General features: G+C 35.4%; 1 protein-coding gene across 2 annotated transcripts in view; it reads right to left on the bottom strand.

The window, feature by feature from the left end:
• Positions 1-6,313: 6,313 nt before the first annotated feature.
• ALCAM (activated leukocyte cell adhesion molecule) overlaps positions 6,314-21,723 on the bottom strand; it is a 210,825-nt gene continuing 195,415 nt past the window's right edge. For both annotated transcript variants that reach the window (XM_047099195.1, XM_047099194.1), the window contains one exon: positions 6,314-6,430. In XM_047099195.1, the coding sequence (XP_046955151.1) occupies positions 6,343-6,430 (88 nt within the window). In that variant the 3' untranslated portion in view covers positions 6,314-6,342. The remainder of the gene's footprint in view (positions 6,431-21,723) is intronic.

The raw sequence follows: 21,723 nt of genomic DNA on the forward strand, positions 1-21,723 counted from the left end.
AAAATTAGGTTCGCTCATACAAGTTTCACTGCAACTATTGAGTCTAGTATGTGCTATTGTACGTGTTTACTACACGTACAAATGGCTGTCATCAAATATCTTGAATATTTTAACTCCATAGCTGCGTTTTGCAGTCCTTCAAAACATTCCTTTTTTGATCAGAAAATTCTATGTCCTCCCTTCTAGGAAATGGGGTAAAATAGCCCACAGTGTGTGTGTGTGTGTGTGTGTGTGTGTGTAACTGAGCGTCTTTCTCTCATTCAGCTGCTTGGCCATCACAAGGTAAAACCTTTTCCAGAGCTAGCTAATAAAAAGGGACAAGACAGATAACTTGAGAATGGAATCTGCTTTTGGAGTTCTATGCCTGTGTATTCATTCCCCAATGAATAGTTGTGCATTTGAGGAGCATTTATAAGGAAAAATGAGAGAAGAACAGATTTGGAGCAAAAATAAATTGGATTAGAATAAGGATGGTGAATAGGTGAAGACAGCATGCTGGGGAAAAAAATGAGCTCATTTTTTTACTTCATATTTTCGAAAGACAGTGTGGTTTTAAAGCTTAGAGGAGAAATAAGCATTCCATATTTAACTTAGGGATTTTTATTGTTAAAGTATTATAGCTATAAAGCCAAATCTAGACAATTGATTGTCTTAATAGTAGAATTAGTTCCATTGGATTCTTTAGACATATAAATTAAAAACTAATATTTATATAGAATTTGTTTTTAAAGCAGTTTCCACATATTTCTTATATTACTTTAAATATGAATGTCATTAGTTACTTAAGAGGATTGAGTAGGTTATTTACTACAAATCGATCTTTTTGGTATCCTCCGCAAGCATAGATAGATGTTTATTCTTTTAACAGAGATAATAAGCAGTAGAGTGAATAGAACTTGGACTTAAGCATGGGTTCAATCACCTGGTTCAATCACCTCTGGTGTCTGTGATTGTAGACAAAGTTATTTACATTGTCTTCATCTGTAAAGTGGAGACAGCACCTCCTGTAGCAGGATGTTGTGTGGATTAAAGTGAAACCATATAAATAACACATCAACATAGTGCCTGTCTCGTCACTGGTATTTAGTGTATGACAGGAATATGCATCTGCTTAAAAATGTAGCGTGACATATCTATATCACATGTTATGTGTGCAATGTATGTCATATCACTTTTAAATATATATGCTTTAAATATACACATATAATTATATATGTATAATAAAATATCTAATCATCTAAATACAGATATTTAAAAATTATGTAATATTGGCCTATTATATGATTTGAATATCTTAGAATAATTATTTAATAATGGTGTAAGCCTTTCATGTGTCAATTAATATTTCCCAACTTTACATATTATGAAAAGAAGGATTCTTTTATTAAGGAATAAAGGAATAACTTCTTTATTAAAGAAGTTTGGGGACTATAGTAGACTAGGGCAACATGACCTTGAGAATCAGGTCACGTCTGTCTCTTTCTTTCTTTCTTTCTTTCTTTCTTTCTTTCTTTCTTTCTTTCTTTCTTTCTTTCTTTCTTTTGTTCTTTCGTTCTTTCAGTTTATTTTGAGAGAGAGAGAGAGAGAGAGAGAGAGAGAGAACAAGTGGGGCAGGGGCAGAGAGAGGGGGAGGAGAGAGAATCCCAAGTAGGCTCTGTCCTGTTAGCATGGAACCTGATGTGGGGCTCGAACCCATGAACCGTGAGTGAGATCATGACCTGAACCGAAGTCGGACGCTCAACTGACTGAGCCACCCAGGCGCCCCTCAGGTCAGGTTTAATACCCAATTTACCTACTTAAAAGCTAAATGTATTGGGGAGTTATAGAACCTGTCTAAACCTTAGTTTTCAGCTATTAAATGGGGAACATTTAATAATATTTACAACTACTAAGGATTAAATAAAATAATGTATGGATGACCCTAGCACATAGTATTGCTTCAATAAATAGTAATCTCTTTCTCTGATGTATACATAGCTGGCTTTATCTTACTTTGAAGGGAAAGAATTTCAGTGAAAGTTCATGCCTATGTAATTCCAAATGGTAGGCTGAATGGTGTGTTAATGGAGGGAGTGAAGAAATAGAAGAGTGTCCTCTTAATTAAGTTTCTAGGACAGCCACATGGGATACCCACAGTAAGTAAAATCCTACCACTGAAGATGGAGACACATTCTAGAACCAGACACTGCTGCAATCTAGGAGTGGCTAAGGTGGCCCGCCTGACATAATGGGAAGGCATGGACAATTTTATTTTGCCGCATTCCCTCTCCAGGCACAATGATTTCCCCCCTGTTTAATAAAGACGACTACTTTCTACACATGAACAGCCTAGTTCATGAAGACAAGAAGACAGCTGTGAGAGAGATGTGAAGACATATTTCATTTTTATTATCTTTTAGGCATAGACGGGTATGTTAATCCATTTCCACATACAATTCCTGTAATCACAGATAGGAAGTGAAACTTGAACGGGCAAAACCTGTCTCCTGTTTCCAAAGAGTGAAATTGGAGAGATGCAACCTCAGAAGTTGAGGATTGTGCATTATCTTCCTTCCCAGTCTTGCTGTGCAGATGGCTGCCGTTACACAAACACACTCCGCTTTTTATCCCCGCATCGATTCAATTGTAATAATGCTGTCCCCTTTTCCCTGCCAAACTTTCTGCTGTCCGTCCAGAACTCTGAGTTGCGAATGTTCTGCTCTCTAGGTTCTGACAGTTGTTTTTGCAATCAGTTTACTACAGCAAGTGGAAGCCAAGAAATAATTGTAGTATGACCCTCTCTATTGCAACATTGCTTCTTTCTGCAAATAGATCTTAGGAGTTAGACTTTGAATCTTTGATCTCCCACACCAAAAGAAAAAAAAAATTATATGGAAGTGATTTCATTTTAGTGTTCGTGGTTTATTGTGGAAAGCAGGTGTTTAAAAATTTTAGAATTTCTTTAACAAAATTCTAAAGAGAGAAGGAAAAAAAAAGAAATCACAGTATTTACAGAGATAACAGAATGGCTTAGCCATGCAAAAAAAATAACTTTGGTTTTTCCCCTTTCACTTTGGTTTAAATATTGACCAAGATTCAATTTTTTTCCTGCCAAATAAAACTTCAATACATCAAAGTTTAGAGGCAAAATAACATATTTTCTTTTTCCCCGTAATATTTTATACAGCATTGAGTCTAATAGGATATTTTATGTATTTAATCCATACCAATGCACTACAGGAAGCTTTTATTAAACTGAGTCACTACTGCCCAGACAATAAACAGTTTATTAAATGTACAATAACATGTGTTTCTTAATGCAGAAGTGGTAAAATATTATTCCCAATCTCTTTCTGACTTTATCTTCTATTTGTTTTTCATTGCCATCATAATTTTTTATTCTGTCAGTCTAAGAAATAAACATCAGTTTTCCTTTTGCTCCTAAAGAATACAGTTTTTTACCTGGAAATCTGATGTTCACTTTTTTTTTTCTGTAAAGTTACGTAAATCCTGGGACAAAAATGGCTGCGCAGTGTTCTCCCAGAAACCAAGCTTCTGCTTGAAAGAGCAAAGTTTAAAAGTCTAGTCACAAGTAGCTATTGGCCCTTATCCAGTCTACCTCAAAAAGTTTCCATTTATACTACCACCCTAAAAAGTTCCTCAAGCATAAAACATGTTTATAAAGTTACAAATTTGAATGTAACTAAAGATACATAGACATTTTATTATTACACTCTCATGTACTGCTTGATAAATTATGTACCAGTTAAAAACACTAAATTATCTCAAGGTGCATTCAATATCTGTAGCGTAGTTAACAAAAACACACACGAAAAAAATATATATTCTATATTCTGTGGAAAATAACACAGCTTTGATAATGACCACTGTTAAAAATCTCCAATTCTGACTGATATCTTTTTTTAAAGGAAATAGATATAATTTTAAGGCAGTGGATAACCCAAAGGATTTAACACCAATTTTTAATTACAATGATTTACATCGTGATCTATGAAAATGGGAATGTTATCCATGATTTTTCCAAACTGTCTCTCATTTTTCTTTTGACAGAAAATAATATATTAGCAGTTGTCTCTGAAGGTAAGTGCTGCCCAAATTCTGTGTTATGTCCTGTTTCAAATAGGCGAAACTGTCAGTTTGGGAGTACCATTATTATGTATGTGCGTCCGTATGCATGTGTGATTTACTTTGGAAAGTCAGCTGGTGGTGCATGATCAGAATCAGCTCATCGGCTGCTCATCAGTCTGACTCTCTGCCTCCATCTCCCTTGTGATAGAAAAAATCACAGGTTTTGAATAGAGCAATGTGTGTGTCCCCAGCCTTCACAAGCTGCCACCTTTGGGATTTCGGTGCTTGTGAGAAAATTTGGGGGCATTACTGATAGCAATCAGAATCAGAAGTGTGCCTGCTCCGATTATCCATATAAACAATTGAAATAAAAACATTACATTATACATCAGATTAACAGCAACTCCCAGAACAAAGCTTACAGTGTATAAAAATAGCTACGTAAAAAATTTACATAAAAGGCAAACCAAAAAGAAATCCTCAGTGCAGACATTTACAGAAAAAAAACAAACAAAAAACAAAAAACAACAAACCAAACACAACATATGACCTATTATCATGGCTGCCAAAACTTGTTTTTGTTTGTAATTTCACTTCATTGTTTTTACTTGAGATAATTCTCTAAAATCCTGTGACAGCTTGGTAGAATGAACTGCTTAACACTTGAACCATGAATTGCTGTCAATGTCTTTGTATATGTATTAAATACAATCCACGTTCATGCTTCAATTGGTCTATATAGTTTTTTTTTTCTCTGAAATGATGAAAAAAAAACACAATTTAGTAAGTTACCATAGCAATCATTTTTCACCACCAACAGATGCTTTGTACTAAAAGTGATAGGAATTACTTTATAGGAGCCTTTCATAAAACTCCATTGTCCCTGAGCCCATCTGTGATCCCAGGCACTGTTGCAGCCCCTTCTACAAATACTTTTTTCAAATTGTTGAAGAGTCTTTATTTTTATGAAAATTGCTTAATTCATATGATGATTAGAAGGCTTTTTTCAGGAAAATATTTCATTCTGCAGGTTTTGTCTTTAAGCTTAATTTTTCTTTGAGACTTTATCAAATTTTGAAGATAACCAGAAGGTAAATTCTATGTTTACAAAGGATCGAGGAATGCACCTACAGAAGCAGAAAAAAAGTCCGACGGGAATGCTCATACTTGGCCTCCAATGGACAGCAGGATGGGGGAAGGAACCCAGCTCTTACTTCTTTCACATGAGCAGTTTGAGATCTCAGTTTTCAGATTCTAAAAATGTGTTACCCCAATTATTTGATCTTTCTTTCCTGTGTTATCCTTCCAATTGTAATTATTTCCCATGCTTGCTACCTGGGGTGACCTACTCAGATTGTGACTTGTGCTTTATTTATAATGAACCAAAGCTTTACTGTGGTTGTTGGGGACTGTTACATCACATGCGTAAACTACAGCAACAGTTATTCTCAAGGACACACAAAATAATTTGTCCAAATGGCTTCTGTGTTTGGCTGGCTGAAGAGATCATAAATAAAAATGAAAAGCTCAAATTCCAAGTGGCAATACCATGGAAAAGACTTTTTTTGAGATTGTCTTAAAAAAATCATACTCATATAGCTATTATATATAAATATATGCAATATATGTAACACTGATATATACATTATACACACATACACATATATGTGCATATGTAGATACACATATACATATACACACACATATATATAATACACATACTATCTGCAAAAGTTTTGTGTGTCTACACAAATTTTTTCATTAAAATAGTTTGGGGAATGGCTGCATAAATACACGACACTTGTAAGTATATTAAATCCTTAGATTAAAATTTTTATATTTAAAAGTTCTTCTCATAATTGCTTTTTAAGATAAATTTGAAGTATTAGAACCAGCTCTCATCCGACCAAAGTATCAATTTAGAAAATTCAACTTCTTTGCACTCAGCAAAAATTTTGGCATTAGAAGACAAAATGCTAATTGAATGTTACAATCTCAACACTGATTTTAATTAGTCACAGAATAATGATTATTTTTTAGAAGATGGGTAGACTGTTGAGATTCCATTCTTCTGAGAACACCTTTCTGAGTTACCAAAGTTTCCTTTGGCAAAAACTCTCTTCCTGTTTGGAAAGTTGCAATTATGAAGCATCTCAACGTCAAGGCTTACTTTCCCTTTCGTCTCCTAGGGTGTTTTGTACTTTCATTGGGAATTATTTCTATAAACCTCAAACAGCCTACCCACCTGGACAACACTTTAGAACAGTTTCTCTCTTAGGCTTCTGTTTTGTGATTGTTTTCTTCTAACTTTTTGTTTTCCTCCAGATTACCAAGGTCCTTGTTTACATGTTTTGAGGCAGTCCTGTAAGAAAATTAAATAAATATCATCACATTGACACATGTGTATTTAACTTTTTAATTTTTTTTTTAATTTTAGAGTTCACATGAATGTATCTTTGAAAAGCAAATGTTTTACATCTAATATAGACAAACTACTGGGGTGAACAAATCCACATCTGTGAACCTGGACTGGTAACAGAACACGTTCCAATGAGATTACCTTGGGTAATGGCGTTGCATTAAATATATGGTAGGAGAAAAACCAACTAATTATTGTGAACACAGACTATACATACTTAGTTGCATCATGTTTTGGGCTGTTTTTTTTTTTTTTTTCCTCTCCACTTTCTGGGAAGTAATTATTATCAACTCAATAATCAAAAATTTCCTTCTGGGCAAATACTTTCTGCAAAATTTTCTCTGAGGGTGTTTCATTAGTGCCTTTCTCTTTTGTCATTCCGTATTATGCATCCAGATTGAACTAATGTCCTGTATCTTTGTTTATGAATTCTGTTTTATCAAATAAATCACAAGCAAGATTAGAAAGAGACCCAAGTTTATGACAGGAATCTGGCAGCAGAAGCCAAAGTAGCTTTAACATGGTGGTTCTCAAACTGTGGTCCTAGACCAGCAATATCAGCACCCCCTGGGAACTTGACAGAAGTGCAAACGGAACAACAGAAACAGAAACTCTGGGGAGAGGGCCAGCAATCCATGATAAACAAGGCTCCCTGGTGGCTCAGCTTCTGCCAAAGTTTGAGAGTTGCTGCCATGGTTACACATGACTGGGTTCTATCCTTTAAGAGCTGAAATCAGGTTTTCTTTTTTTTTTTTTTTTTATATATTTTTTTTATATATGAAGTTTATTGACAAATTGGTTTCCATACAACACCCAGTGCTCATCCCAAAAGGTGCCCTCCTCAATACCCATCACCCACCCTCCCCTCCCTCCCACCCCCCATCAACCCTCAGTTTGTTCTCAGTTATCAGGTTTTCTTAAGCACACAGATAAATTCCTTGGTTTTAGGATGACCCAGGAGAAACCATAACTATTTCAAAGTGTACCACTCCCTCCCTCCCTCCCTTCCTTCTTTCCTCCCTCCTTCCCTCCCTCCTGTTTTCCTTCCTTCCCTCCCTCCCTCCCTCCTATTTTCCTTCCTTCCCTCTGTCCCTCCCTCCTTCCCTCCCTCCCCCTTCCTTCCTTTCTCTCCTTCCTTAACTCTCTCCCTCCCTGTTATAAGCTCATCAGCAGAACCACAGTGATATGGTAGTTTAAATTATTATTGCCATATAATTCCTAATAATATTTCTATTTTTAAGAAGAAATATATATCCAGATGTGCCAAGGAAACTGGGGAGAAAACTCCATTTTTCCCTTAAAAGTATTTCCATTATTGAAATGGATTCATTTGCTAAGAATCACAACTTTACTAGAAAGAGGTATGTAATGGTATATGATATATGTCCAAGTGAGATAAAGACATATGGCTCATTTAAACTGGGGACACTCATTATATTTAGCATGAGTTTAATTTAATTTTTGACTTAAAAATTCTTAGTTTAGCTGAAACTACAGCCTTCTAAGTCCATTCATAAGGCAGGAGAGCAAGCTCAAACTCTGCCAACATGAGAAGTGCTAAAATATGTAATACCATTTTACAACAGACATTTCAAATGTAAATAAGACATGCCGTCAGTTGGAGTCTATGTCTTGACCTATATCATATTATCACATAAATACTTCCTACCTTGCAGTAAAATGGTACATTATGGTGAATGACAACAACCTTATCATATATATTTTCCAGGAAAATGGAAGAATGATGCAAATGGCCTTGCTCCTTTTCTCATATTTTTCTCATATAAAATATATAAACACAGTATATATTTTTTATATATAACATATAGACATATAGACATATGCTGTCTACATTATATCTATATATCTATATCTATATCTATATCTATATCTATATCTATATCTATATCTATCTAAAATCAAGTAGAAACTAAAGGAAATTTGACCCTTATACTGGATGAGCTCTATTTTTACATAACTTTTCCTCTGAGGTCACTTCCCAGCTGGAGAGGCATAAGCTAACTAAAACTCTGAAAGTAAAGGAGAAAAAAAATCTCAGAAAGAAGAGAGCCACAGAGTGGTGAGAACCCCAAATATTTGTGTAAATCACAATAAACCCTTTGGATGTTATTTCTTCCCTTGGAGGCGAGAAATTTCACTTAGCCAAGTAGAAAGCAACAACTGGAAAGCTTAAAAATGTGCTACAGGGGTGCCTGGGTGGGTTAAGCATCCAACTTCAGCTCAGGTCATGAGTTCAAGCTCACATCAGGTTCTGTGCTGACAGCTCAGAGCCTGGAGTCTGCTTCGGATTCTGTGTCTCCCTCTCTCTCTCTGTCCCTCCCCTGCCTATACTCTGTCTCTCTCTCTCTCTCTCTCTCAATCTCTCTCTCAAAAATGAAAAAATATTAAAAAAAAAAGTGACATAGATTTTAGCTACTACCCTACATAGAGAAACATATGTTTGGAGTTGAATCTCGCCAAGCCACAAGTCCTTGGCAAACATATCAATCTTTCCACTGAAATCCCAGAAAAGCCAAGACTCTGTGATGAGTCTTGGTATTCAACCTAAGATATGTGTGTCATATAAAATGTAAATGTAACTTTCACAAAATCAAGGAAATCAGCCAGAAGTTGAACTGCCTGCCAAGAAAAACAATCCATATCCTTTACGAGAATATAATGGAACATGGAATCTCTATAACATATCACCCCCAAAAGACCAATATATAATAAAAAAAAAGTTACCATACATATGAAAAATAGAAAAATGTTAACATAAAGTCCAGAGAGTATCCTTGGATGACACAGAATTTGGAAATACAAAGGAAGAACTTTAAATCAGTTACTATATTACATGTTAAATGACATAAAGAATAAAGTGGTGACAATGAGAGAATAGACAAATTTCAGTGCAAAAAAAATGTAAACAAAAATGATTCCCACTGCAAATGAATAATTCACTGAATTATCATATCAACAGATTGGAGGTAGCAGAGGAAAGCCTCAGTGAACCTACAGGACAAAACAACATAAATTATAAATTTTTAAAAACAGAAAGATGATAGGAAAAAAAAAGATCCTCAGTGACTTGTAGGACAATATTGAGTAGTCTAACATATGTGTAATTGGAGTCCCAGTAGAAAAAGCAAAAGCAAAGGGGGTAGAAAATATATTTAAAGAAACAATGAAAAATACTCCCAGATTTGTTCATGTTCATTAACTTGGAGATCCAATGTGGTCAGCAATCCCCAAGCAGGAATTATACAAAGAAAAACACACCTATGTATGTCATAATCACACTAACCAAAAGCAAATATAAAGAAAAGAACTTGAAAGTAGCCACAGAAAATTTGGGCAGAGGAGCAATGACATGAATAACTGCTAATGTCTCAGGAAAAAAATGCATATAGGAGATAATTAAACATCTTTAAAATGCTGAAAGAAAAATATCTCAACCCAGAATTTTATATCCAGTAAAAAGATTTTTAAGCAAAGGTAATAAAGACATATAAAATTAGATGAAAGAAAACTGGAATAAATTATCGCTAGCAGACCTGTGCTGAGAAGTATCAAAGAAAGTTCTTTGGTTGAAGGGAAATGACACTACATGGAAACTCAGATGGACAAGAAAGAATGAATTCAGATTATATGTGTGTGGTAAAATATAAATACTATTCAAAACAATTTTTATAAAGACAATCATTTAATACGATACATACTGCATTATGTAAGACCCTTGAAACATTATAATTTCATTTAACTTCCTTCATCCTTTTTGCTATTGTTGTCATATTCATTACAACTCATTTATTATCAACCTCACACTATAATTACATGAAGGAGGTTATCTAAAATTATAATGTTTCAAGAGTTTTAGATTATTACATGAGTAGATTGTTATCAATTAAGAGTTCTTATTGTAATCCCTACAACAACCACAATAAAAGAATAGAAAGAGGTATAGTTAAAAGGCCATTAGAGAAATTAAAATATAATACTAACACTTATCTGAGTAAGTCAAAAGAAGGCAGGAAAAGAAAAACAGAGTACAACTAGAAAACAAATAGTGAGATGGTGATCTTAAATGTAATTATATCAATACTTAAGTGTAGCTTGGCTAAATCCTCCAATTAAAAGGGAGACTGTCACTCCCTCCCTCTGCCTCTCCCCCAACTCATGCTCTGTCTGTCTCTCTCTTTCTGCCAAAAATAAATAAACTTTTAAAAAAAATTTAAAAAATAAATAAATAAAAGGGAGACTGTCAGACTGTCATAAGCAAGTAAGCAAATGCGATATTCCAGGCGTTAAAATTTTTTCTGGATGGTCCAGACTGTAACTATTTCAGGCTAGGAGGCCATATGGTTTTTGTTCCAACTCTTCCACACTGGCGTGATAGTGTGAAACAACACAAAGCACATGCGAAGAAATGGGCATGACTGTGCTACCAAAAACCTTTCTTTACAAAATCAGACAGCAGCCTGAGAGTCATAGTCTTACCACCTTTACCATACATGAGGTGCACTTTAACTATACAGAGATCGCAAACTGAAAATAAAAGGAGAGAAAAAGATATACCTGTGAACAGGAAGCGTATGAAAGCACTATAGCTGTATTCATATGGGGCAATGTAAAGTTCAACACGAGGAACATTACAGCACCAATGAGAGACATTTCATAGTTACAACAGTTTCAATACACAAGGAAGTCATGACAATTGTATGTGTATGTAATTAATGAAAACATAGAGCAAAACCTGACAGATTTAAAGGGAGAAATCAACAGACAAATACACAACCTTATTTAGAGAATCTAATACTCCTGTCTCAGTAGCTGATAGGATTAATGGACCAAAATTCCATATGCACAATCATGATGAAGTTACTAGTACTGAGCTAGCTCTAGTACTGGAAGTACTGGCTTGTAACCCTCTTACATGTGAAGTGATGTTATATAATTTGAAAAAAAAATCTGTAAGGATAAGAAGATTTAAACAAACTGTTATCTATCTTAATCTGACATACAGCTATAGAACACCGTACCCATCAACCACCAAAGTGTTTTCTTCAAATGCTCATCTAGCATCCTCCAGGTAATGCTGCATGGCTGCATGGAAGGCCGAAAGAATAACTTTCAATGCATTTCAAAAGATTAAAAGCTTACAGAGCAGGCTGCCTTAACAAAACAGAAGTCAAGGAGAAATGTGTGGAATTTAACACAGTTTGAGCTACCTGGCTCCAAAGAAGAAACCACAGAGAAAATTGAAACACATTTTTAACTGAATGAATATGAAAACAAAACATACTGAAATTTGTGGAATGCAGCTAACTCAGTGCTGTGAGTGAAATTCATAGTTTAAATGCTTGTGTTATGAAAGAAGAAAGGCTAACAGCAGTGATCTAAATTTTTAATTCATTTATGAAATTAAAAAAGAAGAGAAAATTGAATAACTTTCTAAATAAAGTAGAAAAGAGAATAGTAATCCTAAGAGCAAAAAGAATTAAAATTGAAAATAAGTAATAGAAATAAAAATAAAACAAATAAGAAAGTTATTTGAAATTATTAGAAAATTGATTAATTCTCTAAAAACACTGAGCATGATAAAGGAATAAAATACAAATTAACAATATTAGAAAGTAAAGTGTTATCACTGCAGAATCAGAACTCTATGGGTAACTTTTTGCAAAAGTGTCAACAATGTAAATGAAATGGACATTTTTCTTGAAAAGCTTACCAATTATTCAAGAGGAAGCAACCTTAGGTCTATCAAAGAAACCGAAATCATAATTTTTGTTTTAAAACAAATTCTCATAAAGAAAACTCCAGGCCCAGGTGGTTTTATCTCTGAAGTATATCAAATATTTAAGGAAGTAAAAACATCTTTCAGTAAAAGAAGAGGATGGGACCCTTTCCAACTCATTCTAGTAAGCTCACATTACCCTACTACAAAAATTTAGCAGAGATATTATAAGAAAAGAAAATCACAGATCACTATTCCTCATGAATGTAAACAAAACAATTCTTAATAAAATGTTGATAAACAGTATCCATCAATATATAAAAAATATGATATATCATAATACAGTAGGATTTATTCCAGGAATGCAAGACTAGCTTAATATTCAATAATCAATCAATATAATTTACCATTTTATCAGAATAAAGAATATAGGAAAACAATATGATTTTTTATAGAAATAATGTAAATGCAGATGTAATGTAATGTAGATGTCAAAAGAGCATTTGAGAAAATTCAATGATAATCTGTGATAGAAAATTATCACGAATATCACTCTCAGTAATCTAGGAATATTTAAAAAATCTCTTTAGCCTCTTAAAGGGCATTGTGTAGTAAGGAATTTGGCCTTGCCCAAAGAAAAGTCTGGGCTTTGTCGTTAGTTCTTGGGAGATAATCTCTAAATAGTTAGGATATCCTAAGTGCTAGGAGTGGCTTTCTTTTTCCTGGTGCATCTCCAATCGCATCGAATAGTTTATGCTGAGAGGTTGTCTCAGCATATGGCCATCAACATCCAATGGTCTTAGGGTGCGGGCTGGCCATCCTGTAAGAACAGCCATATGATTTAGGGCTTTCGGCTATGTGGTATCAGCCTGATTTCTGAGGAAGGGAGAGGCTGGAGACTGAAGTAAACCATATGGACACGTAGTCAATCAATAATGCCTGTGTAGCAAAGCCCTAATAAAAACTCTGGACAGTAAAGCTCAAGCGAGCTTCTCAGATTGGCAATAGCCCATGCTTTTGCCACACATCAGTGGCAGTAGAGTAACATGTCTGAAGACAAAGGAAACTTCACATTTGGAACTCTCCCAGACTCTGCGCTATTTCTTTTCCTTGGCCAATTTCAACATATCTATTACTTATAATGAACATAAACGAGAGTATATTAGGTTCCAGTAAAACTCTGTATTTCTAGCAATTGATCAAACCTGAGTGTGGTTTTGGGAAACCCTCAACTTGAACTAGTATCAGAAGCAAGGATGTTCTTATGTGGACTCTTCCTTCTAACTCAGTATTTGCACACTAACTCCTTGCATTGGGGGGTCAGAAGTCTGGGAAGATTTGGCAGTTGGGAGAATCGTACCTTAGCCCCACAGTCTGGCTAACTCTGGGTAGGCATATGTGAAAAACAAAGAGCAAATATCATACATAATGGCAAATATTGAACAATTCCCTCCCTAAAATTGGGAACATGTAAAGATTTCAACAGTTCTATTCAACATTGTATTGGAGATCTCTGAGTGTAACAAAGCAAGAAAAAGAAATAGAAAAAGCATACAGCGGGGAAGGGAGGAAGTAAAATTATCTCTATTTCCAGATGAAATGATTGTTTACATAGAAATCTTAAGGAATCCACAAGACAACGAATAGAATTAACAAGTGCATGTAGGAAGGTGGCTGTATACATTTCAACAACAAAATAATCATATTTTTATATAAAAATGGAAAATAAAATTGCAAAATAATTGCATTTATAATAGCTGCAAAAGACATAAAACATAAGAATAAATTTTATAAGACATGTCCATGTCTACATTAAAAGTTATGAAATATTGCTAAGCGGGGTGCTGGGGTGGCTCAGTCAGTTGAGCATCTGACTTTGGCCCCATCATGATCTCATAGTTCGTGGGTTCCAGTCCCACATTGGGCTTTGTGCAGACAGCTTGGAGCCTGCTTCAGATTTTCAGTCTCCCCCTCTCTCTGGCCCTCCCTGCTCACTATCTCTCTCTCAACAAATAACATTAAATTTTTAAAAAATATATTGCTAAGAAAAAATGGAAAGTAAATGGAGAGAAAAATGATATTCACATATTGGAAGGCTAAGAGATGTCAAATTTGAGATTCAAATATACCCAAATTTATCTATAAATTCAAAGCAACCATAATCCCACAAAGCTCTTAAATTTTTTTGGTAGAAATTAACAAGTTGCTAAAATCTATATGAAAATGGAAAGAAATAAGATTGTTAACACAAGCAGAACATCAAAGTTGAAAGACTTACATTTTATTATCATTATTTTTATTACCACTATTACTACTACAAAAGTTCCAAGGCCAGAAGAAAATCTTTTTAACATATGATGCTGGAATGAGTTGACAAATATAACAAAAACAAAACCAACCAAACAAATAAGCCACCTTTGTCTTGTATCACACACAAAATCTTAGATATATCATATTCTTTTTTTTTTTTTTTTAATTTTTTTTTCAACGTTTATTTATTTTTGGGACAGAGAGAGACAGAGCATGAATGGGGGAGGGGCAGAGAGAGAGGGAGACACAGAATCAGAAATAGGCTCCAGGCTCTGAGCCATCAGCCCAGAGCCTGACGCGGGGCTCGAACTCACGGACCGCGAGATCGTGACCTGGCTGAAGTCGGACCCTCAACCGACTGCGCCACCCAGGCGCCCCTTAGATATATCATATTCTTAAATGTATAAAGTTTCTAGAAAAAGACATAGAAAAATATCTCTGCTACTTAGGGATAAGCAAACATTTTGTACCATGGGCACAGAAAGCAGTAAGCATAATAGGAAAAAAATTCATAAGTTGCTCTTCATTAAAATTAAAAACTTCCACTCATTAAAAGACAGCATGAAAAAAAGAAAAGAAGTCACAGACTAGAACAAAAGTCACAATATATCTATAACAAAGGACTTTTATACAAAACATGTAAAGAACTCTTACAGATCAATCACTCACACACACACACACACACACACACACACACACACAAACCCAAATACCGGTAAAATCACAAATAAAACACCTGAATAGTAACTGTACAAAAGATAATGACCAATAAGTACACGGAGCTTAAAATCATTAGGTCTCAGGGAAATGCAAGTTAAAACCAAAATTAGATATAATTTCACACTTCCTGGAATGGCTAAAATTAAACAGAATGACAATACCAAAGTTAGGCAAGAATGTGGAAGAACCAAAATTCTCATACATAGCTGGTGGGAGCGGGAATTGGACAACTATTTTGGACAGCTGTTTGGCAATTTCTTATGAAAAATATCTACCCTATGACCTAGCGATTCCATTTCTAGGTATTAACCCAAGATGGTGAAAACAAATACTCACAAAAATGCTTATATAAGGATTTTTTTAGCCATATTATTCATAATAGCCTGAACTGGAAACTATCTAAATGTCCATAAACAAGAGAATGGATTAAAATAATGTGACATATTCTAACAATGGAACACTACTCAGTAATTCCAACAAATCATTAATATATGTATCTCAGGAACACTATGTTAAAAGAAAAAAGCGAGGCACAAAAGAGTATGTCTTGTATGAGGCTCCAGACTAGATAAACGTAATCTCTAGTGATAACAATCAGCACAGTGGTTGCCTAAGGGAACATGGATAGTGGGGTTGAATAGTAAGAGGGTCCAAGGGAATACTCTGGGGTGATGAGATGCTCCATTCTGTGACTGGAGTAATGGTCACAAGGTGTATTACATTTCTCAAAACATGTGATGGCACATTTACTGTAAGCAAATTTTACCTTAATATAAAAACATACAGAGCCACAAGCTAAAGCATATGCCTCTAGTCAGAGACCGAAAGAACCAGGGAATATGTGCAGTGAAAAACTGCATACCATTTTGTTTCCCTTTCTATTTACTTTCTAGGTGGATATATTGGTCTAGGGATGATTTCATCAAGTTACATCAAATAGAAGAAAGAGGTATCAAGAAAAAGGGAGTGACTAGAATTTTCCCTAGGGAAGCTTTACTCAGGGCAAATCACAGTATTTTTCAGTGTATTTGTTCAGGTAAATCAGGCCAAAGATCACTGTTCACAGTTTGAAAAAAGGGTTGTTAAAGGCAACATGAAATATTTGTAGAAAATGTTTGTAGAGTTAGAGTTGAGTAACTTCAAATGAATTGCTTTTTGTTTCTTTTTTTTTAAGTTTACTTATTTTTGAGAGAGAGAGAAAGAGAGATACCTCGAGTGGCAGAAGGGCAGAGAGAGAGGGAGGGAGAGACTCCCCAGCAGGCTCTACACTGTCAGCACACAGCCTGACTTGGGGTTCAATCCCACGAACTGTGAGATCATGACCTGGAGCTGAGATCAAGGGTCAGATGCTTAACCAACTGAGCCACCCAGGCACCCCATACAAATTGTTTTTCTTATTTTAAAGTTTACAAAGAAAAAAAAAAATATATATATATATATATGAAAATGAAACTGTAAATGAAAAGCAAATATCTCCCTTCTTAAACTCACTCTCCAAAATTATAACTGCTAACACCCTTATAATGCCTTAATGTGCCAGGCACTGTTCTAAATGTGGTACAGATATTACAATGAGATTAATAAAATTGCTTGTGATCACACAGCTACTAAGTAGCAAAGCCAGGATTCAAACTCCAGGGGTCTTAGCATCCATGCACCATGTTACACAGTTATACAAATATGCTAAGTGTTAACCATCATGAAATGTGCTAAATAGAAATAACAATAGTGTGGTTGGTGGGGGAGGGGGTATATATTGTGTTTATGTACATGAGATTTACATAAATTTTATCACTGATCTTTCCATTTGTATTACTGAGACTCCACTCTATCTAGCAGGAAAAGCATTTAAAAATTATTGATTACTTTGGCTTGGTTTTTAAAATGATATAGTAAAAATAAATACAACTTTATGGATGTATCTTTTTTAATTTTGGAAAATAGCAGAGATTTGAAATAATTATAGAGGTTATAAATACCTCTACTACTGGAAGAGGAAAAATTAATTTTTTTTAATGTTCATTTATTTTTGAGAGAGAGACCGAGTGTGAGCAGCTGAAGGGCAGAGAAAGAGGGATGCACAGAATCTGAAGGAGGCTCCAGGCTCCAAGCTCCGAGCTGTTGTCACAGAACCCGATGCAGGGCTCGAACTCACAACAGTGAGCCAAAGTCAGATGCTTAACCTGAGCCAAAGTTGGATGCTTAACCAACTGAGTCACCCAGACACCCTAGAAAAATTTATTTAAGTCATTCTCTTTAGCAAAATATTCTCCAGTCAATTGATTTGAAGGACAAGTTTAGGCATTTATGAAGAATGAGTGCTTGGGTCAAAATTATTATTGGTTGCCTTAAACTTTCTTCATTGTTCAGCTTTTATGTAACTTTAAGAGAACACTGAAATCATAGAATCGCAATAATCATGGAGGAAGCCCTCGAGGTGACCATCTAGACTAATCTGTGAGACTGAGTAAAGTCTTGGTCATAGGGTCAGAGGGCCTGGATTCTCATCCTCATGTGTCAAGTCTGAGTTGCAAGTGCTTGGACAAATACATCCTCTGAAGCATGCTTGCTCACCTATAAACAGGGAATAACAGGATCTGCTCGCAGGGCAGATATGAGGGTAAATGTGACAGTGGACAGCAAAGCCCTCAGCAATGACAGAGGCTGACCAAACTGACGTGAGTCATGGAGCTGCTGTCCATGGCCATATAGCTGCTAAGTAGCAGAAGGGAGCTCAAACTTAAGTCTCAACTCTTCATTCTGTGTCATTTCCATAAACGCAGTGCCTATTAAGCGTTCAAACTGCTTTTAAATAACTTTTGAGAAGACTCTCCAACTTTTTTGGTGAGATTTCCCTCAGTATTATAGACTTGTTTTGAGATCTCCTTTGAAGGAGGTAGGGAACGTATAATGGTAGTATCAACTAAGTGTGCCTTCATTTTAACACTTCAGAGTTGCTAAGACATTAGACCCTAACTGTTCTCACCACAAAATGAGGTGATAATTATGTGACATGATGGAGGTGGTAGCTAATACTCTGGTGGTAACCTTATCACCATATATAAATGTATCAAATCAATATGTCATCCACCTTATTAACCAATGTTGTATGTCAACTACAACTGCATCAAAAAAATAATTTAGTGGGGAATGAAGAAGTTTGGCAAAGTGAAGGAGGGTGAGAGTGGCAGTCCTAACCAATGCATCACAATCTTGCGAGGTGGTATTATGAAAAGATAAATAAAATGTTACACTAGAATTGCACATTTGGAAAACAAAAAAATACCCATTTAAAATAACTTGCACATGGAAGAGTTCATAAGATTTTAGGATTTTCAAAAGCAGACTTACGTATAACAAATTTGAAAACTCTCTCAGAGGGAACATGAGTAATCGTTAAAACTTCCTAGGTAGAGGGACGTTTTCTGTGATTTCTCATTTCTCGCATGCCTGGCAGACCCCACAGAAAGGCACTAAGGCTACTGACATTTAAGCCTGGGACCCTGAGAGTGTGGAATTGCCTCTTTCAGCAAACTGGCCATTGATACCTGTGCAGGCAATTAAGGTCATATCCAAGAGAATAGTTATTTTTCTTCCTTCCCTGGTCACAGCTCTCAGCAAAGTGAGTTTCCTCCTGGGCCAAGCTTAATAAAGAGTTAGAGGATAGGAGGGCTCTAGTCCCTGTGTCTCAGAAGAAGACTTGTCAGCATTTTCTGGGTTTGAAGAAGGAAAAGAAGAAAAATAAATAGTTCGTCTTATTATTGCTACTTCCAACTTCATATCCTTAGGAATTTCTAAGACTCACTAAAGAAACTCTCTGCTAAAATAGGAAATCCTTAAGTCTTCAGTAAAAATCTCAAAAAATGGCCTTTCGTTTAGGCCAATAGTGAATATGGGGACCATCTATTACATAAACAATTAGAGAATTAAAATAAATGTAACAATTCTGAATATGCAACAAAAACAGGATGCCACCTGCAGCCTTACTGTTCAAAATGTTTCCTTAAGGTGGGTAATGTTGGTATAGCACATAGCTTGGCTCAGGGAACAAGGCTTCCCTTCACTTTTGAAGAGAAAACGTATTTGAAATTAAAAAAAAAAAAAGAAATGTGTATATACAGACAGCTAGAAAAGATTTTAAAAATTGAAAACATTATATTTTGATGCAAGCCCTTTCCTCTGGAAACATCTCAGGTAATATCTAGCAGGGGAGAAAAGGGTCACGGATGGATGGTTCTGCCCTTTGAATGGCCAATGACCTTGTGATTGATCGACTGGATGAAGATTCTAGCATTTCTACATTATCTTATTTTCCCTCTAGTCCACTGTTATTTATGGTTTGATAGACTAATGGGGCATTTTCTTTTCTCCCTTCTTCTGGCTGCCTGCTAGGTTATGGATAGGGAAAGAGAAAGAAACCAATATTTGGATTAGCCCAATTTCTTTTTTTTTTCTTTTCTTGAGAGAGAGCAAAGAGGGGGAGGGGCAGAGGGAGAGAGGGAGAGAGAGAGAGAGAGAGAGAGAGAGAGAATCTGAAGCAGGCTCCACATACAGCCTGACACAGGGCTTCATCCCATCACCGTGGGATCATGACCTGAGACGAAATCAAGAGTCGGGGGCTCTCAACCAACTGGCCCACCTAGGTGTCCAAGGATTAGCCCAATTTATAACACAAGGAGAGAGGCCATGTCAGGCCTGCATTTTAAAGCACACTTTCCCATCCCTCGCACTATATTAAATGCCAGCAACCAATCCAAGTCAGATAAATTTTAATTCCAAAGAAGTTTTGAAGCAGCAAAATATATTTGAAACTACATGGGGATATGGAATAATATACTGCACGCACTACCTTGAGCAGGTTAATTTCACAAGGACTTGGACACTGTGAAATAGGGTTACCTGCATTTAACTCATTAAATTGTTGAGAATTTCAGTTAAAAAAAATAAATAGAAAAAAGCCTAGTAGGTGCTTATATAGCAATAAATGAGGAAAGTCATTAAAAATGTGCTATAAATGGTCCTCCAGCACTATCTTCTCAATTTATTCAGTAGGGGGTCAGTTTTCCCTCATGGGAACATGCATTTGATTTTAGAGTGAGTATTGATTGGAAAGAGAATTCAGTTAAAATCAAGTTTCTTACAAGATCTTGTTCTACATATCAAGAGATACTAATGAGAAACATTTTAGAAAGGCTTAATAGCATGGTTAAGAAACAAATAACATTGTTTCTTAAAATTTCAGGGTTTTAGGCAAGTCTTCTTTAGTCTTTTTGCCAATTTAAGACTGTCTCTGGTTTTTTTTCTGAGGCAGTAGTGGAATAATATAGCATTACACAAGGCAGAACTGACAAGATATTTGTGATTTTTAGACTTACAGCTTGTCTACATATTACAGAAAAACTTCATGAAAATAGTCATGAGTTCCACAGTTGCAAAAGATAAATCGCTTGGTAAGTTTCCAAGATTCACACAATGTGTATTTTGAGATTACAAATGTCTGGTTAATGCTTACTCACAGTTTAGTGATAAGAAGTATGGTGGTCAGGGGTCTCTTAAATGCAACCAACCTGGAAATTATGGTTTTAATAAATGCCTGAATAAGTTAGTGGTTACATTATGCTCCCTTTCTATTTTTTCCCTTTATCTTTGGCTTTTAATTTTTCATTAGTTATTGTACTCCAAGATATGCAAGAGACGATTTGGAACTCAAAGAGTAACATTTAACTTTGAGGAGCTAAAAACAATGTTCAGAGGACAGAATTAAGAGAAATGGAGAAAATAATAAAATATAATAATTTGTTAATGTTTATTTATTATTTTTTGAGAGAATGCAAGTGGAGGAGAGGCAGTGAGAGAGGGGAAGAGAGGATCCAAAGTGGGCTCCATGCTGACAGCAGCCAGCCCAATGTGGGCTTGAACTCATGAACTGTGGATCATGACTGAGCCGAAATCATATGTTCAACCGAGCCACCCAGGCACCCCAATAAAAAGTAATAATTGAATAGCCTCTATTTCTTTAATATTCTCCTATCTGTTAGACAGCTAGAAATGAAGTGAAGTTAGTCAATTAATGTTTTGCATAGTAAATTAGTTAATTCTCTATATACATGGGAAACGATCAGTCATCCATTTTCATTATTAAAAAACATCCAACTTAAGGAAAATAACCTGTAATGAGAAATCAGATGATTTAAAGCAGCAGAGGAATCACCGTGAGACCTTACTCTACAACGAATATACCAGATCACAATGCCAAGCATGACTGCTAAGCATTTCTTGCTGCAATTCTTCATATTTGAAATAGATACGAACATATGCAGCTCATACTAATGGAATGGGGAATGCATGTTAGCTAAGTGGCCACTAGGCATGTTAACAAATGTACTCTTAAGTTCTACTTGGGCATGAAAGATTGCTTCTCTCCTCTCTCTCCACTGACTTTTAAAATTGCCAATGCAAAGGACTTCTT

Source organism: Lynx rufus, unplaced genomic scaffold (assembly GCF_022079265.1).
Source record: "Lynx rufus isolate CCGP_SWC_20201006 ecotype Redwood Valley unplaced genomic scaffold, mLynRuf1.p SCAF_5, whole genome shotgun sequence".
Taxonomy (NCBI): domain Eukaryota; kingdom Metazoa; phylum Chordata; class Mammalia; order Carnivora; family Felidae; genus Lynx; species Lynx rufus.